This window comes from Rhea pennata, chromosome 9 (assembly GCF_028389875.1).
Source record: "Rhea pennata isolate bPtePen1 chromosome 9, bPtePen1.pri, whole genome shotgun sequence".
Lineage (NCBI taxonomy): Eukaryota > Metazoa > Chordata > Aves > Rheiformes > Rheidae > Rhea > Rhea pennata.
The window spans coordinates 16438077-16461097 of NC_084671.1; the positions used below are offsets into that span (position 1 = coordinate 16438077).

Sequence of the window (23021 nt, forward strand, 5' to 3'; positions counted from 1 at the left end):
GTCATGTGCCCCAACAGTCCACACAAATAATATGAAATCTGGCACCTGGCTACTGGTAAACCCTTTCTTATTTGAAGTCTGAGCTCTTACTTCTATTTTAACTGTATATACTCCGCATTATCACTCTCAATGTTGTGGTGCGGATTTTGCCCATTCAGTTCTAGATGATCTAAACCACTGTCGTGGCCTGCCTGCCCTGGTCGGGGAGCAGAGGACAGGGCTGCTTCCCTGGCACAGCGAAGGGACTGGGATGGGTGGGTTCCAGCCCAGAACATCTGCAATCTCACGGATGCAGGAAATGGAACTGGAATTGTGGATTTTTTTTTTTGCCTTCTGCTTAATCAGAGGGATTTATGAAAAATAAATAAAAGAGCATTTGAGCTTTTCCAGCTTGCAAAGACAGCCTGTCTCTTGCTGGATATATCCTTCCTTTCACTGCCTCAACAAACTCTGAAGCCCCGTTCAAAATTAGGATGCAGCAAGTCATGTGCATAACCCATACTGACAGTTGTCCCGGAATCCCCTTTAAGGTATTCTTGGAAGTTGAATGCACCTGAGGTGCATCTTCCCTTACTGCAGAAATTCCCTGCTATATATAGTATTGGATGTGATCTGAAGTAGCAGGTAAGCAAGGCAAATGATGAACTTCGAGTTGAGCTTGGCCCTAGAAGTGTTACTGTTGCCTGGAGAGGAAAGCAGGAGCGTTGTAAAGCAGCTAAGACGTGACTGGCAGTGAGGAGCAGGAGGCCAGTGGAGGTCCTGCCTGTGGGAGGTGGTGTGGTAACCATGTCTGAGTCAGCACCAAGCCTGCAGGTCACCTCTTTACAGAACAGAGCCATGAAGATCAGTAGAGAGCGTCAGGCCATGATGGATTCGTACTCCTGCATGGTATCCATGGTGTGTGGAGTTTAAAATAATTGCCTGGGCAGTTTAGCTGCTCTGAAGTAAGCACTGAACTCTGTGCAGTGTTTTGTATTAGAAACTGTCCTGTATTAAGTAGTGCATCACTTTCATAAGCAGAGGCTGTGGCTAACACAGCACGTTGCCCAACTTTGGCTTTCTTTTCCAAAATGACAGTCTTTGGGAAGCGATGTTCCAGGGGTTTTCGGTTCCTTCCTGCAGCTGTAAGTCTTTGGAGCAACAGCACAAACTTGATCAAAGAGGAGAAGCACAGCCTGCCATAAGCTGTTAGGTTAAAGCTTCAGGCAAATCTTCATTTTTGTCAGCCGTCTTCGACTTGTCTCCTGGTTCTTGCTTGTTCATAATGCTCATTCTGGCTTTCAGTCAGGCTACCCCTATTTGAATGGAAAAGTGAGAGCGCTGTATGTTTGAATATCTGGGCAGAAACAGGCATTTTTTGCAAAACCGAAGAAGCTCCAAAATGTACAGTGTTATTTTTTTCATAAGTTCTGCTGCCAAAGTTACAGAAAAACAAAACAATTTTCCAAAACCCACTTACTTTATATAGACTGCATAACGAACTATTTCTCCAGAGTTCATACTGTGCTCTGTGGTGGAAATCTTCTTCCCTTCTGCATTCGTAAGCCAGCTGTTCTTCGGTTCTTGCAGGCCAACTGCATGAAATGCCCTTTGAAGGAAGGGTGTTTTAAATAATTTCAGAGCTGAAATGAGGAAATACTGGAAGCCAGTAAGGGTTGTTTTCTTGACATTATTGCTGAGTAACAGATTGCCCTAGAAGAAGTTGTGTTCACTGTAGAGGTGCTGCAACTGAAGTTACGACAGTTGCTACAGTTTGTAAGAACAAAATCTTGATCAAAAGAAGGAAAATTTGGCTTGCTAAAATGTTGATTAGACCTTTTCGTTTGGTCTTCTGCCCTGCCCTGTAGAGCAGCCCTGTTTCAAGGCTGCTGATTTTCATTGACTTGAGTACAAAAAAAATGGAACCTTACCTGAGAACAATTTAATTATTCGTTCTCATTTTGAGTATTTTAGAAGCATTTAGATACAATTTGATAACGTGAAGCCACTAGGTTTGTTAGACTACGTTCTTACATGACCTTTGTCAAACCCATGTGTGTTTCTTTCCATTTTGGGAGAGTGTTATTTTTAGCTTTGCGTTAAAGAGAAACTCTGGATAACTATTGTTTTTAGAGATAAGCCTTTAGGTCTTTGTCTTCAGTGGGGGTTTGGAGTCAAACTGGATGAACACATAAAGTCAGAGGAAGATTTTATGAAGAGCCTTTTGGGTTCTCCAGCAGCTTAAAGAGGTTGAAGCAGAACTCCATGTATTGTGGGAATGCAGCACAGTTTAAGAATAAGTATTCATATTTATGAATAAGTACACTTTATTGAGAAATATCTAAGTACATATTTGACATGACCTTTCAGAAGAAAGTCTGTACCATTGTGGTTTGGAACAACATCATTAGAATTTTTCCAGTGAGAGACATTGAAATTGTTTTTCAGTCTCACTCTGTTTCAGCTGCTAGGGTTTTTTTTCTTTGTTTTTAACTACATAAACACTTTTATAAAGGGGAAAATATATTTTATATTTTACTGAAAATACATGAAACCTAAAAATCAATTTCAGATAGACAAAAAAAATCTGAAGGAAAAAATGTCTAAAATGTGCAAGGTTCAGACAAATGAGTGTAAACAGAGGAGAAATCATGTTGCATATCTGCATTTCATGCTGAAAATCTGAATAATCCACCCATTTCTTGTTTTGAACACAGAAGGGTTAAAATCGAACTAATGTACTGACTTCTTTATTTTCAGCTATGATGTTATTTTTGCGGGAGGTCCTGAAGAATTGCTAAAGAAATTTCGAGAGGCTAATCATAAAGTAGTGTTTGCGGCAGATGGACTGATTTGGCCGGATAAACGGCTAGCTGACAAGTATCCTTTTGTCCGGAGTGGAAAACGATTCCTGAACTCAGGAGGCAAGTGTGACTCTTGGACATATGAACCTCTTGAACATGTCTAACTTCTGTTATCTGTTTTATGTATTTGTATGTGTAATTGCTCTTGAACTTCGTAAGTGCAAAACTGAGGATTGGATTGGTGGATTTTTCTTCCTTCTTTTTTTCCTCTTCAGTAGCTGCTCTTCTGTGCTTCAGAATACATTTCCTTCAAGAATGTTTATTGGCAATAACATTGTGAAAAGCATGTAAATCGTGTACAGCTGAGGGCATAACTCAGCCTTGTAATAAAGTGTTGTGCAGGGGTCACCCAGTTGCCACCAACTGAAACCATCTAGACGTATGAGCCTAGTCAGAGAATTAAGTGCTTTTTGTAGGCACAATTTATTAGCAGGGGCACAGAATTTGCTAACTTGGCCGCATTGTTTTGGGGAATCTCTGCACAGGGTATAGACGTGCTAGTGACTATGTCCAACTCATCAGCATAGTTTGAGGAATCACTTCCAAGAGAAGTTTGAATTATTTCCATTAATCTCAATGAAGTGTTAATTCTGAAGTCCCTAGTCCCTTTGAATGCCAGTTTTGTTAATAATTTTGCAGCTGATTATTACGTGCATCCATCGATGTTGTTTAACTGTTTTGGAGTGCAGTACGTAGCTTTTCCTAGGAATTCTGGGTACATGGTCCTTGGCCATGTGCAGATCTGGGAATGTCCCTGTTTCTTTCCCTCTCTTCTTTCCTCACCCATTTATTTGCCTTGCCTTTTCTGTTTTGGCACTAATGTGATATATATCAGGTTTGAGCTGGATTCCCTTTATGGTTCTGGCAATATTAGGTTTCTCACTTCTCTGCCAGCAGGAAACGATTGATGAAAATGAAGCTTTTTTCCATAGATGAACTTCTTTCTCAGGAGCAATAACATCCCAATTTCATGGTTTGGCATTCGCAGGACCATCCCAAACCGATGTTGTATTCCTATTTTTCCCTTAAAATAGCATTAGTATAGAAGTAACTCTTAATTTTGAGCTCTTTAAAACATAACTAATACATATCACCACAAGAAAATGGGATTTTGGAGCCAAGGTGCGTGAATTTTCCTTTGCTGGCACGGAACGGCTGGAATGGAATCTCTAGCTGGTGGAACAGCATTGGCAGAGTACTGCTTTTTATGGAAATAACTTATGTGTGTGTGATATTGCAGGATTCATTGGTTATGCTCCATATATAAATCGTATTGTGCAGCAATGGAACCTGCAGGATAATGATGATGACCAGCTGTTCTATACCAAAATCTATGTTGACCCATTGGCAAGGGTAGGTAGCTAATGACTTTCTCATTTCTTTCTTCTTGAGTAACATGTTGCTGCTCATAAAACATCAAAAAGCAAACCCAAAAGGAATGTAGTCTCTTACTGCCTGCCCTGCTGACAGTTGTGTTTGTCCTCTGGAGGTTCCTACTGTCAGAGTGATGAACAGATTTCAGAGGGATCATGACTTGAAATACTATTTCAGGCTATCTGCAGATCCAGGCAGGTTATGCTTTGCTGTTAGAAATAACAGCTCTGAGATATATGATCAGACGTGACCTATATCCTTCCAGTTTAGATGAAGTTTTTCTAGTTATAAAACCAATCACTCACATCTCTTTGAGAGTCCCACGTACGCTGCTGCTTGACAGCCGTAGAACGTGGCGTTTCTCCAGGGTGTCCCAGAACATTCTGCCAATCCAGTGTTTTATATTCTGGCTTGCTGCCATTTCAGGTCTTGCTTGCAGCAGCCTCCGACTCTTCAGGTTTTTATGCAGATAGGTTCAATAAGACTGCATTGTAAATTTTTGGTGGAGGCTTCTCTATGCCCGAGCTTAACAAAGTTCTGTGCAGAGTGGCAGACGAGTACACATTAAAGCAGAGGGAATGATGGAGGCATGGCCCTGGTGCTGAGAAAAGGGCTAAAAGGAATTAATGATGTATTGATGCAACAACAGCTGGGTTTAGAAGCTGATCCTGTAGTTTTTTGAAGTTGATTGTGACCGTTTGTGTGCTTAAAGGTGTTAAAGTTCATGAAATAGATAATGTTTGTCAAAGTATGCCAGAAACATAGGGTGTATTTAGATCCAGGTATACAGATGTTTGCATTGGCATTATGCAAGCTAAGTCAGATACTAGATGTGCAGTTGAAAGGGCAGGATATAGAGACACCGGAGCTAACTTGGCGCCATAATCAGAAGTCATATAATGAGCTGTCTAAGCAGATAGCCTTCTGGACAAAGAACGTGTACCTCTGCGCAGTGCAGCACTGACAGTGCCGCAAAACGTCTTCACAGTGCTGACTTGGAACGCTCTGTTTTAATTCTCAGTTTGGTAGTATCCAGAATTGCAGAACACATAAGGAAATCCTGGAAGATCAAAATAAATACGTTATCTATATAAGGATTTTTTAAAATGTATTTTAGAGGCTATATGCTTTGATCAACCTCTTAACATTTTAGTAGACCAAGGTACATTAAATAAGAATGTAAGTAGGGCTAGGCACAATTTAGTAAAAGGAACATGTTTTAAAACTACTGTAGTTTGTATTTTGACATTGTATGTAAATTTAGCTCTTATATTTTTGAAATCTTAAAAATAGTGCATTTTGATTTAAAAGCTGCCAGTATGCTCTGTTGCTGGGCCAAGATTTTTAATTCTTTCTTTCTGTATTTATTTATTTTAAGATAAATCACAGATTTTTTTTTTTTTTTTTTGGGGGGGGGGATTATACTGCCAAATTGTACTGCCAAATTACAGTTTCTTTGGAAAGTCATGACCTATATCCTTGAAGTTTAGATGAAGTTTTTCTAGTCATAAAACCAATCACTATACAGCTGCACCAGACAGAAATATAGAAGCACTTGAACAGTATAAAATTAAGAAATATATCTAAAAGATATATATATAATATATATATATATATATATATATATATATTAAATATATATAATGAAATTATATCAAAATGACCTGATTTTACCTAATTGCTTGCTGTCACTGCGGTATAAATTGTTGCATTACAGTAAAAGCTTTTACAATACGTCATCATCTTTGCTACTTTTATTTCAGGAACGCATTAACATTACTTTGGATCACAAATGTGCAATTTTCCAGACCCTAAATGGAGCTGTAGGTAAGTGTATGATTTGCATGTTTTGTGTTTTATTACCTATAATTGTCTTAATAAATATGCTTGCTTGTTTTAAAGAATTAATTGTGTGGGCAAACCTGATTAGCAGATTAATGAAACTATAGCAAACAACGATATCTAATGAAATGGAAATGAGGAAAAATGTGGACTTTTCTTTATTTGTCATGAAGTTAAATTGAAAAAGCCTCCTACTTTTGTATTTTCCCCAAATCCCTTTCTTACCTTTAACCATCAATTGTAGAGCAATGGCATATTTAGATCAGATCGGTTTGATTTCTCATTAAATATGCTTTGTACAAGATTCATTTTATAATTTCTAAGCAGATTTTCTTCAAATATTAAAGGATGCTGATGGTAAACTCTAAAGTTTAATGTAACCTCATTTGGCCTAAAGAGTTAGTTTAGAATTCAAGATTTATTAAAATAAATAAAAGGATAAGTAACATTAGTAATAGCAGCAGTAGGGAATGTTGTATCAATAAGAGTTTAGAGAAGTCTGAAATTTTTGCTTTTGCCTATAAAGTGTACTTTTGCCTATGTACAATTCTTGATTTGCAGATGAAGTCCTTCTGAAATTTGAAGAAGGAAAAGCAAGAGCTAGGAATTCCATGTATGAGACATTACCAATCACTCTTCATGGAAATGGTCCAACTAAAGTGAGTGACAGCTTTTTTTCTGCAAAGACTACAATTTTAGTAACAGCAAAAACAATGGAGGAGCTTGAAACAATCTTAGTGTACCACCACTGCTTATTTTTAATTGATGTTAGTAAGAGTTGCAGAGAGAAACCATTCTCATAGGTCTCTCCATCATGTTATTCTGTTGTTGTAGTAACTTGATACCAGTGTGGAAACAGCTCATTCTGCTCCCAGATTGATTACAACACTGGGCATTAGAAACAAATAAGTTTATGTTTATTTGTTCACTATCCAAAAAGCATTTTTGAAACTATAGTGAATATCTCTCTGATTAATAAATGCTAATCCGATGATTAGATTTTTAGGGGAAGAGAGATTTAATCTAGAGTCACAGGTTGGGGTACAAAACAGAAATGTATCTGATCCCACCATACATTTCAAAGTATATATACTGTTGGCTTCTGCCATTGAATCTTCAGCGTCTTTGGTCATTGCCTGCCAAGTTTCTGCAGTTCACTAACTGTGGGACCACAGTGGAGCTCTTCTTCTGAGCGCAAGTTGCTTGTGGTAGCTCATGCTTTCCAGTAAAGTGCCTCCCAGCTTAATGGGGCAAAGTTTGCAACTCGTATTGATATCCCAGTGACTGCTGTTTCTTAGCTTTTTGTGCTGTATTTCATCTTCTGAATTAGTGAATATACTACTATTGTAATCTGTTTGGTTTATAATTACTCAGTAGTGGTGGAATATATGACCATATGACCATGTTGCTTCAATTTGTCTCAATTCGAATTGTCAAATTAGCTATCATCACTGACTTTGCTGACTTTTTACCAGGGAAAAGAAAGGTACTATATTTTGTAGTTTGGTAATGTTTAGATTGGAACTCCTTATACTAATCCACAGGCTATGCTGTGTTAAACAAAAATAGATTTCTGCATGTAGTTAATGTGACAGTCTACCTTGACTCTTAGCCTGGACCATATGGCTGAAAGATTTCTCTTTAAAAACAGAGGAGACTCTTACTATGTATCATTTTATGTGTGTTTAGATTCTTCTGTTTCAAACATGGGCTATAATTAAGAGGATGTTAACATGAAGATTGAAAAAAAGTTTTCACTAGTTAATAAACTAACACTAAAGTTATTTCCAGGGTGAACTCCAAATTTAAGTTTTGTGTTTATAAGAACCTCCAGTTTTGTATATAATCTCTTGAACTTGCAGATTAATAAGTTACATTAGTCAGAGCCATCTTTTTGAAAAGGATACCAAATTATATGACACTTTTTTGCCCCTTTTCCTTTATTTTTTTTACCCTAGTGAGATTTTTTTATTATTATTATTAATATTTTAAGAAACATTCTTCTAGACTTTATTGGCCATCTATGGAATTAAGTTCAAGCAGTTCTATTTATAACTTGTCTGGAATAGTTTTCAATATACATGAATAAAAGCAAAAAATAGATGTTAAAATGCAAATTGAGTACTGGACTGGCATGTGTTTTTCCTGTGTAAGATGCCACTCTATCCTTCCAGTTTTTGATGAAGACAACAGAGAGAGCGCGAGCAGCCGCCTCCTGTCAGGCAGACTTTCCCCTGTGTAAGATCTTTAACCGTTGCAAAAGGCAGTAGAGAAGGGTGAAGTTCTGTACAATCCAGGAGGACATGGCAGCCCGCGCAGCCCATCGATTAAAAAGAAAAGTACATATCTTGTTCAATGCCAATTCCAAGTCTTTTAAGAAGCTAGATGCTGTTTTAAAACATCCCACGGTTTGGCTTCTAAATCTCAGCCTAGCTTGCCAAAGCAAAAACTTGAGTCTGCTCTGTCATCTGGGTGTATATCTTCCATGTTTTCTGTGGGCCTTTCGTATGGCCACCCTTTATCTTTTGTATGAAGTGTTGATGGTTCTCAGATTCAGGAAGAGAATTAGAACTATGATCGTTTTTTTTGGCTTGAAATCAGGCATAACTGCTTGCAAGAGCGGGATGATCTGCAGACCAAGCCTTGGCAGGCATCTCGTTGGTAGGTTTTATGCTTGCAACAATTGTTTGGCTGAACTCAAGCCAAACTAAATATCATCTATTTGGTATAAATAAAAGGAAGAAAAAAGAAGCTTTTTCCTCCTGTTTTTACATATATATATTTTTAAATTTCAAATAAAAAGATAGGACGGTCAATTATCTTTAAGTATAAGGGATTCAAAGGCTAAGACGGACTTCCTTAAAAGGTACAAATCAGCATTTGCATTCACATTTCATTAATCTTACTTGTTCATTTTTTTACCAGATTCACTTGAATTATTTGGGAAATTATATCCCCAATGCTTGGACACGGGAAACTGGGTGCAGTATTTGTGATTTAGACTTGCTAGACCTATCAACAGTAACGGTAAGAATACCCCTCAGTATAACAGAACCGTTTTGAATGGATTTGATAGGTGTATAGTGATTTCTGAGGCAAAATGACTGTAGAATGCAATGTTATGTTTCATGTAAACCTCGGATTTTTTTTTTTTTTCCAAAAAAAATGTGGTATGTGAAACTGTAAAGAGAATTTCAATTTACTGGAAGTATCAGTTGTTTTAGAAATGTTTTCATACTGACTGCATTTCAATATAGGTTTCCTATTATTATTAAAAATACCTGAAAACCCCTCCTTTCTTTCTTCTACTCACTGAGACCCAATGGATCATTTTTGAAATATGCAAGATTCCAATAAATGAGTTGAATTTCTGGGAAACATGGAAACTCTTTAAATATTGTATTTTTTTTTTTTGTGAAGATTTATACAGGACTAGGGTATGTATCAATTTAGTGCTGTGCTATAGAGATCAGCAGCTACTTGTAACATGATTACAGTTACTGGTTCCTGAAAGGGCTAGAAGAAAGTCACAGCACTTGGAATTTCTATTGTTTTACCTTGTGAAGGGTGATACAGAGATTTATATTGTTGTATGTGTAAACATATATCTGTATAATAGATCTGAGGTAAAAAGGTAAAAATTGAGGTCTGATATCAGTTCACAATATTTAGAATTTTCATAGTATAGATGCATTCAGGCAAACACGCATGTGTGTATCCAATTTTTAGGAATTTATTTTGCTCTTTGGCTCCAAGTATGACATCTCTAATGTCCTTACACGTTTTCTAGTTTGTACCAAGTACATTTTAGGCAGAGTATATGCAAAGATCTACAGTGTGAAAATATAACACTCGTACTTAAAAGGACATTAAGATTTTTCTTAAACTATTCACAGGCACTGTATGTTTAGTTTCTGTTCTGTAGTGAGGGTATGAGAGGAAGGCTTAGGGGGTCATGAAAAGCGGGGATAACTTGAAAGAACTAGTGGGTTATGATCCCTGTGACTAAAGGACAAAGTGAAAGACTTTCTGGACAATAAGCAGCTTATGGACTTGGATATAAATTCAAAAAGCCATTGCTGGAATTGTGATGACTTTCAGCTTCTCTTCATCTGTCTTTTAAAAATTATTTTGCTTTAAAAGTACATTCTAATGATGTTCTACTGAAATTATGGGTGTTTGCACTCCCGAGTCTAACTTAAAGTTAACTTGAGGAAACAAGTTATTAGGTTTTTCGTAATTGTGTGGGCAACTAAAACACAGTTGGAGAGTAGTTAAAACAAGTAATGAGAAGTAACTAGCAGTGGTTTACTGGGTAGCTTCTATAACTTGAAAACATCTTTTTGGAAGCTGTCTTCCTTTACTATAATTCTTTGGACTTCATACCTCACTTATTCTGCCAGAAGGAATAGCGAGACTTTTTCTTGGCCTCTGTGGAAGTGTTTACTTTTGGCTTTTCTGAGTACAAGTGATATTTCACTTTCTGAACACACTTTCTGCTCAGGCCTGGTTGGTTGCAACTCAACAGGAAATCTTTCATGAAAAGAGCAATACCAGTTGTGAATCTTTACCATGATCCTTGCCGTATTGTTTTATTTAACTTTCTGCATTGGTGTGCTCCTGTCTTGTGAGTGTTTTTTTCACAAGCAAGTAGGGGGATCAAATTTGTTGATGCCAACTATGTTTTAGAGTTTCAGTTGCTTTAGATAAATTCTAGCATGAATAGACACGATGAGCTTAGGCATTGCCGTTTTAATGTTACGGATTGGGCACACCTAAACTCTAATGCAGAACAAGTAGAAGTAGTAATAGTGCTTTCCGTCCCGGGCACGGGCATATCCTTCCTTCCGTGTCGCCTAGGGCTGGGGGCATGCGAGGCAGAGGGGCTGGAAGGATTGCCGTGGTTGTGTGTAAACTGCTCTGTGATGGATGAGCAGAAAAGCTGAAGGTGTGACCAGGGGCTCGCTGTGGGAACGCTCGCAGTAACCAGGTTCTGCTGATGTTAAACAGCCCACGTCAGCCTCAAATTAGCTCAGAGCGAAGGAGCGTGCTGGTAAATAAATTGAAGTACAGAGTTTGACACAATGCATGTAAACTTTTGCCACTTTTCTTTTTTTTTTTTCACCCTTTTCTTTTTTTCTTAACTAAAACCTGAATTGGATTGGATGACAAGCATAGTCCCCTCTACAGCTGCTGTTTTAAATCTCTAAGTTTGTTCCTGGTCTGGACACTTCTGTTGCAGAATGGGAAGAGCAACCTCATTTCAACCTCTCGCTTCCTGGCAAATCTCATGGAAAGGGCTCTTGGACTTTGTCTCAAAATAACTACCCAGAGGGGTATCTTGTATTTTTCAGAAAATTGTCATATGCTTGACTAGTGCTTGCGAAAAAGTGAACTTGAAAAGGCAAACATACGGCCTTCATGAAAATGAGAAAACGTCAGATGAAACGTAACACCCCACTGCAGACTGGGTGTTCTGGAAAGGTTTTTGCTCAGGCTGAATTGGGAAGAAGCAAAATCACAGATCTGATATAGTCAAAATACTGAGTGTTGAAATTGTATGTTTTGATCTAGATTCAGGTTATGCAGTGACAACCGTTTATACTATAGTGACTCAGGGTCTAGACCCATGAACTTTCTGCTTTGAGAAGAAATTCTGGCAGAGCAGCTCTCGGGAATTTGTACTCTGATGTTTTAAACGCTATTTTCCTTTGATCACACCCCTGAGATTTTAGTCTACAATGTTGAAAATTGTTGCCAAGCAATTCATTTCAGTGTATGAAAGGAGTATTAGTAATTCTCATTACTAATTGTTCTTGATCAGCTGTTTTGAAGTTATCAGCATGCCTGCACAAACGCACATTAAGTTTGGCGAGTAAGTTGTGAGCAGGAGGTAGTCTGGGTAAACACTGGTGCTTAACGTTTCCTATCTGATATATTTGCCAGTGTGTTTCTGGATTTGCTATGTAGACACTGACTTGGTGAAATTTCAGCATGTTCTGAACCTTTATCCAGACACTTTAATTGGCTTTGACTCCGTTAGGAGAACCAACTTTGTGCTCACCTGTGGTTTCTCTCTAAGACTCTTGCAGTGAGTTAGAGATGTTTATACTAACTGTCTGCTTTAAAGCTGGGGAAAAACTAGTTTCGTTTAATCAGTATATTTCCTTGTGTAGGGAAAGAGGCTTTTGCAGGCTAAGTTTTTTCATCTCAAGGAATGTAATAATACATTTTAGAAATATGTTCAAAAGTGCTGACTACGCTTGTTTAAGTGGTGCTCACATTACTGAGGGATTAATACCCAGGAATATATTACCCAGGGATTTGAAAGATGTGAATTAAAAAGAGAACAAATATGATTAAGTCACTATGGGACTTTTTGTAAACTTGTAAATAGTGCGCAGCTTGGCTGCTGCTGTTACCATTTGCTCTGAGCAAAATGTTACCGTCCTAAACTGTGCCAGTAACTAGTGCTGGCTGAACTTGAAAGTGTGTTTAAAGGACTAAAATAAGGTGGGTAAAATTTCAGTATCCTTGGCTATGAGGGGAGATACTCTACTCAGTTCATCAAAAGTCTTGATAAAATCAGTCAGTAGGGAGGTATTGCAGAACTCAGTGGGCGACAGGGAAAGGGGGAGTTAGTGCATATAAAAGTAAAAGGAAGGATATGGCAATCTTTGACTTAAAGTACGGTTGAGAAAATATGTTGTATTTATTATTTAATTACTTTTTAAGAATAGGTCTTTTTTTTCCTTGTTAATTACAATTTAGTATATACGATGCTGCGTTCAAAAATAATGAAGTTGCTATATAGATTTAGGTGTATTTCCTAAACATTTTTTTTGCTATTTTTTTTTAATATATATAAGAACTTAAAAACCTTACTGTATTATTTAAACTGGCAGTTCATGTTGTTGAAATTTAAAGAGGGTTCTAGCAATTGTGTGTGTTATCTTTGTGAAGTTGAACAGAGGATACAGATATGGGGGAATAGCACTTTTGGGTTAGTTTGTTTTGTTTGTTTGGAAGCTGTGTGGCCTGATACAGTTGTATTAAAAAGCAACTACTCTTGTGCTGTGATAATCTTGGAAAGGAGACAAGTCTTACCGGTTGTGTCAAAATATATATATACATTTTTTTTTATTTTATTTTTTTAGGAATATCCAAAGGTAAAAATTGGTGTTTTCATTGAACAACCCACTCCTTTCCTCCCTAAATTTTTAGACAGACTGTTGACTCTGGACTACCCAAAAGAGGCACTCAGTATCTTCATTCATAATAATGTAAGTATTATATAACTATAGTGCAAAGCTTAATTTTTAGAAATTATGATATGAATGAATGTGTATGTGAGGGAAAGCATATGGATTCTATATATGTACACATTTAAACTGCATAGGAAGAGTTTATCTTTCATAATACAGTATGTGGAAGTGGGAAAAAATAGAGTAGTTTTATTAACAGAACAAAGTTGAATGAAATTAAAGCAATGCTTACGAGTCTATTTATACAAAGTGCTTAGATTCCAGTAGTGAGAAAGGTTGTATTTTAAAGTGTGTGCTTCTGGGAAAAGTATACATTGGTATAAAACAGTAGTTGACACTGGATTTGCTTTTCATCTTATTGAGGTGCCAGTGCATTTTCCTTTCTCCTGGTGCTCGTGTTGGGTGCCGTGGGATCGAGGGGTGCGTCCGTGTATGTTTTGAATGGTAGCACAACTGTGTTGATTTTTTTCCCCCCTTTTTTTTTCTTTTTTTCTGAATGTTTTTGAAGTGTATTTTTTTTTTAATTACCTACGGACCTGCTGTTGCTGAGACTTCGCTGTGGACAGTTCAGCAGCACTGTAACATAAGCGAGGTTACAAATTTGTGCAGGTCTTTGAAAGATTGAGCCGTAAGAGAGATAGCAGGAAAATATTATAATTCTGTCCTTTCTTATTAGGCATACACTGCTATTTATATCATAGCACTACAGCTCTGAGTAATGGAAGTAGAACTGATCTTTAAGATTTTCAGTCTGTTTTTGTGGAAGGTTGGTAAAGGAATAAATATGATATGCACATAGGAGTTGTAGGCTTTTCCTGCTAGGTTTCATTATTTCAGCCAGAAGTCAAACAATATTTGAAATGAATGTCCTTTTTATTATAGAGAGGGGAAAAAGAGTTGTTTTCGGTTAGACTAAAGTCAGCCATAATATGCACAACAAATGGTCTGGAAGTACTGCATGCTGGTGAGGCCTCTTAAATGAGTGGTTGAGTATTTAGCTATCAAAGGAAATAGTCACTATAACTGGATTTTAGAGGAAGTTAATATTGATTATTTTTATTTGATACTTGTTTGAATATTCATAAAAATTTTGTTTTTTTAGCAGCTTAGAACAAGGTAATAGGCACAAACCTACCCCGTACCCTACCCATCTCTGCCTGTTCCGACACAGTCGCCCTTTTCCATAATGACACCAGCAAGTTTCTTCGCTTCCTTTTACTAGCAGAGGCTCAAGCCTTTCCAAATCTCCTTACTGGGAGTAACGCCGAGCACGATTTCCCCCCCAGCTGGGACATGGGAAGGGTGGCCGGCCCCGTGGTGGGCGCCGCCTGGACGTGGCTGTAGGACGGGCTCCGAAGGACGCCAAAAGATGCGTCCTGAAAAAGCGTCATTTGGTGACTCTTTCATCGCTGGTCTGGAAGCACTGCCTTGGTTTGTGCTGCTGAAGTGGTGGATTCTTTTGCTAAGATTTTGAGTGGAAAGGCTTGCTTTTGGTGATAGATGTACTGACGTATCCACAAATACTGTGTTTGCCATCTCTTTGTTTAGAATAGAATACAATTTGTACTTGGACGCTATATTTGTGATTTCGCAGCAATTTGTACTTTTCATTTACTCTAAACAATCTTAACTTGATTACAGGAGGTTTACCATGAAAAGCACATCAAGAAATTCTGGGAAAAAGCCAAGAACATTATCAGAAATATAAAAATTGTTGGACCCGAAGAAAATCTGAGTCAAGCAGAAGCCAGGAACATGGGAATGTAATTTCTAATTTATGAATTCTTTATAACAATGCATGTGCTACCTTTTTTTTTTCAGCCTTAATGTGTATTTTTCATCTTAAATGCTAACAATTTTGCATTTTAAAATACAAAAGTGAGGGCTTTAGTGATGAAACTAGCACTAAATGTAAAATATGAACACCTGAGTGTTTGGTGGTTTTTGTCCAATATAAAAAGCTGTTGGTCATTTGTAAAAACATTTCTTTCTGGTTTGGACCACTCCAGTGGTCTGTCATTTTGCCCACTGATGAAGGCACAGACAGTAGTAGACTATGAGGAAACAAAAGAGATGCCAGATTATTCTTGTATTTGTACTAAGTATAATGTATGTTAAAACATCTGTCACGAGTGTAAGCTCCCTAAAGTTTAAGTATCTTTTAAAAAGAACACTTTACAAACAAAACACGATACAACACACCAAACTTTAACACAGTTCGTGCGGCACTTACGCATAACAAAAGTTATAAAAATGGGTGGAGGTTGTTGTGACTAGAAATTCCGATTGCGCTGTAGTCTTGAAAAAATGTATTTGGTGCAATTTTTGCATCCTAAACTTTTTTAAGCTAAGTGTTCACAGAATGATTTCCTAGGGTAAAATTACTTCTTGCATTCAGTAATTCAATATACATTTAACACCTGCACCTTTTCTGTCCTAATTCCTCCTCCCCTTCTCTTGTGGTTATTTGTTTGTTTTAAATATAAAATAAAAATAACGTATGGTTGGAGCTGGATCTGGGCATATGGGTAACAGAATTGTGTTGCTTTATATGGTTCAAAGAGACAGGAATCTCCTTTAGAAGTACTCTAGCAGAAGTTTCTGCTTTCCAGAAAAAGAAGTTGCAAAAGCAACTGATTTCATCCTTATGGTCTGTCTCGCTCTTTTCCTTCTACCAGGGAGGAGCTATTCTCCCTGTATACCCATCTTCTTGCTTATCAAGGGTTCTCTTCTTCAGTGGCAGCACACTGGCTGGTATCGTGGAGCATCTCGCAGCTCTCCTAGTAGGTCCATCAACCAGATTATGGAGTTCTACAGACCAGGATCCCACTAAGATTTGCTGCGGCCCTTGGGCAGGCTTCATTCCTAGACGGTTCTTTCGTTAGTCTTTTCGCCCCAATCTTCCGCTAGCGATGAAAGAGAAGTTATATAAGAAGGCCCTTTTCGTTCTTAATCTGCGGTTAAGAACATAACGTAGACAGTTCAGGGCATCAACTGAAAGAACGTAGGATTAATCCTGAGTCTTTGTGATTTGTTTGAATGGGGTTTTGTTATGCTGAAGCCACAGGAAAACTTGTATTTGGATGAGTTCCAAGCCTCTCCCAAAGCTTTTCTAGGAAACATTACAGATGTCTGGTGTGGGAGTATTAAGTGTCCATTCACGTGTTTATGAAGCACTCTGTCTTTGTCATAGTCTCTAAAGCAATTACATATCATATTTGCAAACTTTTTGAAGGCGTGTATCTTATCTGTAGCTGAGGTGGAATTTCTGGAGTTGTCTTCTTCTCTTTTTGTACTTTGCTATATAGACACCATAAGGCAGAACTTTCAGTGTAACCTCTTTCTATTTTTCTGTTATTATTCTCTCTATATATTTCTATTTCTTCATTCATTTAATCTTCTGTTTTTCTATTTCATTTCAGTGTAACGAATTTCTATTAAATCTCACCAAAAGATCTTTAAAGTTGTTTTCCTCTTCTAATGGTACCTACTTTTTTTTTATAACATGGTGAAGGCTTTTGATGTGATATGCTGTCTTTGCAGCTCTGCAGCTAATAATAGTAATTTAGATAAATGTCTGCATATATCATATATCTGCATTTCAAATTCTACTGTGTAAGACAGATAAATCGTATTTGTGATGTGTACCAACGGATAACCATGTTTATGATCGTATGGATATAATTTGACTCATGTTGCTTCTGAAGAGCCTCTTAATTAGAGGTTCTGCCCTAAAGAGAAGTGTAGTGTATTGAGAAAATGTGAAGCGTAGTGCATTTGGAATGAGACAGTGCCAAAATACTGAATCATACATAAATCTTGAGCATTAGTTGACTCTTTAATGTGGACAATTTTGCTGGCTTCTTTGAGTTCCACATAAGCTCAAGGATAAATGAGTTTCAATTCATCTGCCTGCTCTCTCACATGCTGTTGGTCTGTTCTGCTGCCTTTCTGGTTATAATCAGCTTCTCTGGAACAACTAGATCTTTCTCTTCTTCAGCAAATTTAACTTAGAGGTATGGCATGTTCATGGAAAAGCCAGTTCCTGTGAAAATTATTTGCTTTCAACCTTCAGCTGGCTTCCAGAATAACCTCACTTCTTTCTCACTAATATTGCAGTGGGAATAAGTTGAAAAGAGTTGCACTGAAGCTTCAGTTTCAGTTTAGTGGCATGCTTTTGTATATATAATACAATTGGTCTGTTTTCTCTTTACTTCATTTTCTCTTTTTTTGCCTTAGTAAAAAGTGGTAATATATCAGGATGATGTTCTCAGTAAATAAGACTGTCTTTTATGTCAATATAAATGTGAGGGAAAATAAATTCTTTTTAATTTGACCTATAACCATGTAGCAAACTTCTACTTGCCTCATTCACATGATAAAGAATAATTGAGGCATTTACTTGCTTCTTATTGATGCGAAAAGCCCCCTCCTGAGCTTTTGTGATAGGCTGACAGCTGTTGGAAAAAGACTCTAAATTGTGTACTCAGCAAAGACTTGATACAAATCAACAATATCGGCAAATAGGAGAGCAGACTTTTCCTCATTATGGGCTGAAAGGGGAAGAACTAGAATAAAGAGAGGGCAAATGGAGTAGGACAAAACCAGGAAAGCATTATCTGAGTAGTCTGTCTGCGTGTGCATCCCTTGGAGATGCTATTAGTGTTTTGTGTCTTTTAAAGCCTTTGTTTGCAAGAAACTAATCAAAGTTCTTAATAGTCATTTTTTTTTTTGCCTCAATTCTAATTCTTTAGGAAAAAGAAATAGCTCATCTGAGCTCATCCTTGTGTTTTGTCTTTGCTGAAGATAAGCCTTCAACCAGCTGTTACAGCATGTTCTATGACAGAAAATGCAAGATAACTGTTTGAAATATATTAAGCCATAGCAGAAGATGGGAAATATAAGAACTGATTTTATTCATTTCTTTATAGAGTTAAAAATTCAGAAAGTTTGTTTATTTCAATATTTTTCCCCCTAAAGCACTTGCAGACTTTGGGTTTAGTTTTATTTATTTATTTTTAAAAACGATTAGTAACACAATTAGTTAAGAGTTTTTTGAACTTTTTAAAAAAATGTGATTTATCTCAACTTTTACTGGGAATGTGCAAATTTTAATGAAAATGTAAAGTTAAAACATTCAAAAGTTTCAGGAAAAATAGCAAAAAGCCCAGAATCAGTTTGCCACTTGGTAGACCTCATTGTTGCATTTGAGCTGGAACTGACTTTGGGTTTCCTGTGTGCTTCTTGAAAATCAGCGGGTATTAAGCTAATCTTAGAGCTCCCATTTCATATTGATAAGCTATTAATTGGAAACAAAAGGACTTCTTTGTAGTTCTGCAAGTAGGGCAAATGTCTTGGCTGTGATTAAAGGCTGGGCAGGGATTTAAATCTGTATCCCCCATATGTCACTTGATTTGGCCTGGATACTTGGATTTTCTGGAGCTGATTCTTTTTTGAACACTTGGGAAGTTTTGAGTTTCAGCCTCCTGTGGAGCTGGGAGCATTCTGAACTTTCTAGGTGTTGCAGAATGCAAAAGCCTTTCCCACCCCTATCTCATTTCAGTAGCTTTGGGATGTAGTACCTGTGATAACAATAGTTTTACACTTGAGGCTAGGTAGACATTAGTACTTTATCTATTTTGTGGCGGTATTTGTTCATCTGCAGTGATGGGTGGCAGAGCTTTGTGTATCCCATTCTGAAAATAGCAGTGACTATCTCTAGGCTACTGAGACTGCAAAACGTAATTCTAAATGACAAGCAGTGTCACACAGTCTTCCAATTAATGCTGCAGGCGTGGGTCTGAAGCACCCTTTTTGGGGAGATTTGTCAAATGGCCTAAGTGTAACTCTCCCTTAAAGTGTAATGTCTGTGTCTGGGGTTGTGTTTTCAAACTGAGAGGCGTATAAAAATGACAAATTGATTACTTACAGTTTCAAATCATGCCTGAACAAAATTTAAATGACTCAATGCAGAAGAAAATTGAGTAGATTATACTAGTGTTTTCCCCCACAAAGGACTTGCGCCTTTGAAGATATCAGTGGAAAGTTTCCTGTGCAGAACAGCAGTGATGCTTTTCCTTTTTAGATGATCACTGTTCTACGTGGACTAAAGGTTTAAAGAAATTAAGCATCACTGTATTTGCAAATTACTAATTTCTGTCTCTGTAGAGGCTAGCATACAATGTAAGAATCTAATACATGAGCATATATGTAAGAATATAAGCATGAGAATATCCAGGATTATTCATATTTCCCTGGGAAAACTACCTAGCAGCAGTGAAAGCCTAAAGAAAAGAAACATGGATTTCTTATGAGTAGTCTTTCTTTATTAATTTTAAGATAAATTTTTTCAGTCACTTTTCCTTATATCTGAAACAAACTATTTTATGGAAACTTCTATTTGTGATCTTCTTAAAGTGCAAAGGTAAGATTTATGCTTTCCATTTGACATGGTAACTTATACCTAGAAATGCAAAGAAAATTATGATTAAATATGAAGTTTTCCTGTTCAGTGATCGAGTCTTCTGACTGAATATGCTGAGTAAAAAGAAACAGGGAAAAAAATGAGTCAAAGCAGGGTTAGATTAGCAGCCTTGATATTTTTCTTCACCTCTCCCCACTGCCTGACTTTTAAATATACTTTTTCTTGTTTGTAGATGTTGCAGTTGAGGCTTTAACATTGTGGGTGATCTATATTACAGCTGAATTTCCAGAATATTTAAGGCAGTAATGGTTTTAAAGAGTTCTCAATAGATCATTGAATGATCGAGTGCATCTTATGCTAAAACTTTTCATCTAATACCTTGTGTTTTGGGTTAATATGTGAATATTAATGTGAAAACAGAAGGATTTTCAACACTAAACACATCTGGATTGGTTTTAATAGCATTCTCTGGCAGTGAATTTTCTTAAAGAAAAGGTTTGGTGGGGGAGTTGAAGGACCATTCATTTTTAAAAAGAAGAACTTAATCAATTTTCTGGTTATGTTTGCCTATAACAAGGCAAACAAGTATATATATTTATACAAGTATAAATCTATTCCATTTATTTTTTCACTTTGTAGTTAAAAACATGGATTCCAATCATATTTTTGTTAATAGCAGAAGGGTTTTTTTGCTTCTGGGGAGATCTTGGCTGGGGTTGTCACAGATGGAACCTCAGGCAGGGACCGCATCTCTCAGAATATTTTTTAAAGCAATCTAACCCTAATGCAAACTGCAATATAAAACTTGGAGCACTGCTAATAACTGTGGTTACGTTAATGCTAAAGGTATGAGTGGACTGTACACAGGATTTCTCAAACTTTGGACAGAACAGGCTGCTAATGGAAAACTGTGGCAGATTTTACCTTCTTGGCTTTGTTGTGCAGCAGTGAAATCTGCTGGTTTCAGTGGGGGCAGTTATGTGAGGAAGTGCTGGTCAAGGCATCACAGTTACATGGACATGTCTTCGTAAGACAGAAGATCGTCAGTGAAGGAAAGAACAGACTGACCAAAAATTTAGAGTGTTGCTCCAGCAGACATATGGCCAAATATGGTGCTTCCAGTACAGTCCAAGTCACCATTTCTTCCATTTTACTGTTTTACAAATTTGGCACAAATCTCTCTTACATCTTCAGGAGGAGAGGTTGAAGAGGAAGGAATGCTTAAGTGTATGGAATAAAAAAGCTCTGCCTTCCAATGTGATCTCAACAACGTCATACCTCCAAAGTCCCTTGAGCTTGACAAGGTTTGGTAAACAGAAAGACCCCAGAGGCACCGACACGTAATCCTTGCAGGAGACAGGCTGGGATGGCTCGAGGGCGGTGGCGAGGCAGAGGGAAGGGGAGCTGAGGAGCGGCAGGCAGGCTGTCCCGCCGGCCGGCGTCTCGGCTGCGATGGAGCGTGTCGCGTCCCAGCTACGGCTGTAGCGTGTTCTACCTTTTGTAGAAGTACATTTGATTTTCTATGAACTCTCACAGTTCTGTTCGTGTAGGAAGCTGTATTCGTTGCACCAAACCTTGGCCTAGCGAGGGTACCCTGGCAAAAGCACAGATACTCAGGTTTACTCTTTGTACACATGAACTCCTGTATTTTACTGGGTGTTTAGTTATAGCAGAGTGTCTTTTTCCACTTAATGGAAATTTTCCCTTGAAGGGGAGGGAATCTGTGCAAATAGCTTATTTTTCTGAGATCAAAACCACAACTGATAGGAACTGCATGGAACAAATGAAGTTTCTTTTTATTCTGATTTCCATGCACCATCCCTATGATTATCTTGCATTCCTCTTTGGCAACTGTATTATTCCTTTAAGTCACAAAATGACTAAGAAAAGCTCTCTAAATACATATTTTTCCCCCACTTTTTGTCTTAGATATTCTGTAAGGATTCAATTACTGTTCCAATCGGCAAATTGCATCTGTAGCACCTTTGGATAAAGGCCTCCCCATGTTATCGGCTGTTATGCAGTTATTTACTAGAGAAGATTATATTTCACACTTAACTCACTACTACTGGGCATCTACCCTCATAGCAGATACGCAAAATGTTGACTTGATCTCCCTGTCTGTATTTGGCTAGGGCAAGGCACAGCTGTTCTCATGGAACTTGGTGAAGGTCACTTAGCTTCTTAGAAGAAAAACTGGTTTGTATCTTAAAATCTGCTTTTAGTGTATCACACTGTTGTAATCTAAAATATCTTTCTTTTACTATGCTACATTCCAGAGGGCTTTTAATGTAAAATATGACTAGGGTTAGGGTTATATGACTTGGTTAGCATTTTTCTTTCTTTCTTTTTTTTCTATATTTCGTCCTCTGTGAACTTTCATGGACATGTGTGAGCTAACCATTACTTTTTCTCTTTTTAGGGACCTTTGTCGCCAGGATAAAACATGCGAATATTACTTCAGTATAGACGCAGACGTTGTCCTGACAAACCCAAAGACTTTAAAAATACTGATAGAACAGAACAGGTATAGTATATCTCCTGGCTTTACAGAATTCCTTCCAACTTAAAAAATGGGTACCCAGAAAATCCTTTCATTGTTCCATTTCTCAGCATGGCGTTACTGTAGGAAAACTCAGATTAATTCTCTCTGTAGATCTTTTCAACCTTCTACAGTGGTTATTTTACTGTAACTACTGCCATTGACTTCCCAGCTGAGGAAGCATTGTGTTCGCCTTTGCTATGCAGTAGTAAACTGAACTCATTCAGCTGTTCCAATGGAAAACTTTGAAACTAATCTTGCATGCTTTTTAGGTTAGTGTACCTTTATTTGGGTACGTTAAAACAAAAATGATCATGTCTCATGAGAAAACTGTTTCAAGAAACAAGATCCTGTCTGTTCTTGCAGAATTGGACCCTCTTGTTTGCCTGCAGTGTTTGATTGCCATGGTTAATAACAGGCTTGGAAGCGAGAAATGCTCAAAGTGTTTTGTTTTTGTCAAGCAGCAATTCCTGATGTGAATTTCAAATATGTGAAATTTGTTCTGAAGACAGCAGTATGGCATAAATACTTTTTTATGAGATCAGTCAAGATCTCAAGGACTGATGTTTCAAAGTTAGTCAAACATAAAAAGAAAAAAATGTATAGTTTATTGTTGGTATTGCAATATTACTACTTTGTTTTTAAAATGAAAGTGAATTAAAAGATTGGATTTTTTTTTCTTGGAGCTGAGGCAGCTCCATCATTCTTGCTCTAAAGACCAATTTCTCTTT

General features: G+C 37.4%; 1 protein-coding gene across 2 annotated transcripts in view; it reads left to right on the forward strand.

Moving 5' to 3' along the window:
• Window positions 1-23021, forward strand: part of PLOD2 (procollagen-lysine,2-oxoglutarate 5-dioxygenase 2) — a 55522-nt gene that overhangs the window by 21942 nt on the left and 10559 nt on the right. For both annotated transcript variants that reach the window (XM_062582705.1, XM_062582704.1), the window contains exons 4-11: window positions 2740-2903; window positions 4084-4196; window positions 5981-6044; window positions 6621-6718; window positions 8985-9086; window positions 13217-13342; window positions 14966-15087; window positions 22171-22275. In XM_062582705.1, coding sequence (XP_062438689.1) covers window positions 2740-2903; window positions 4084-4196; window positions 5981-6044; window positions 6621-6718; window positions 8985-9086; window positions 13217-13342; window positions 14966-15087; window positions 22171-22275 — 894 coding nt within the window. The remainder of the gene's footprint in view (window positions 1-2739; window positions 2904-4083; window positions 4197-5980; window positions 6045-6620; window positions 6719-8984; window positions 9087-13216; window positions 13343-14965; window positions 15088-22170; window positions 22276-23021) is intronic.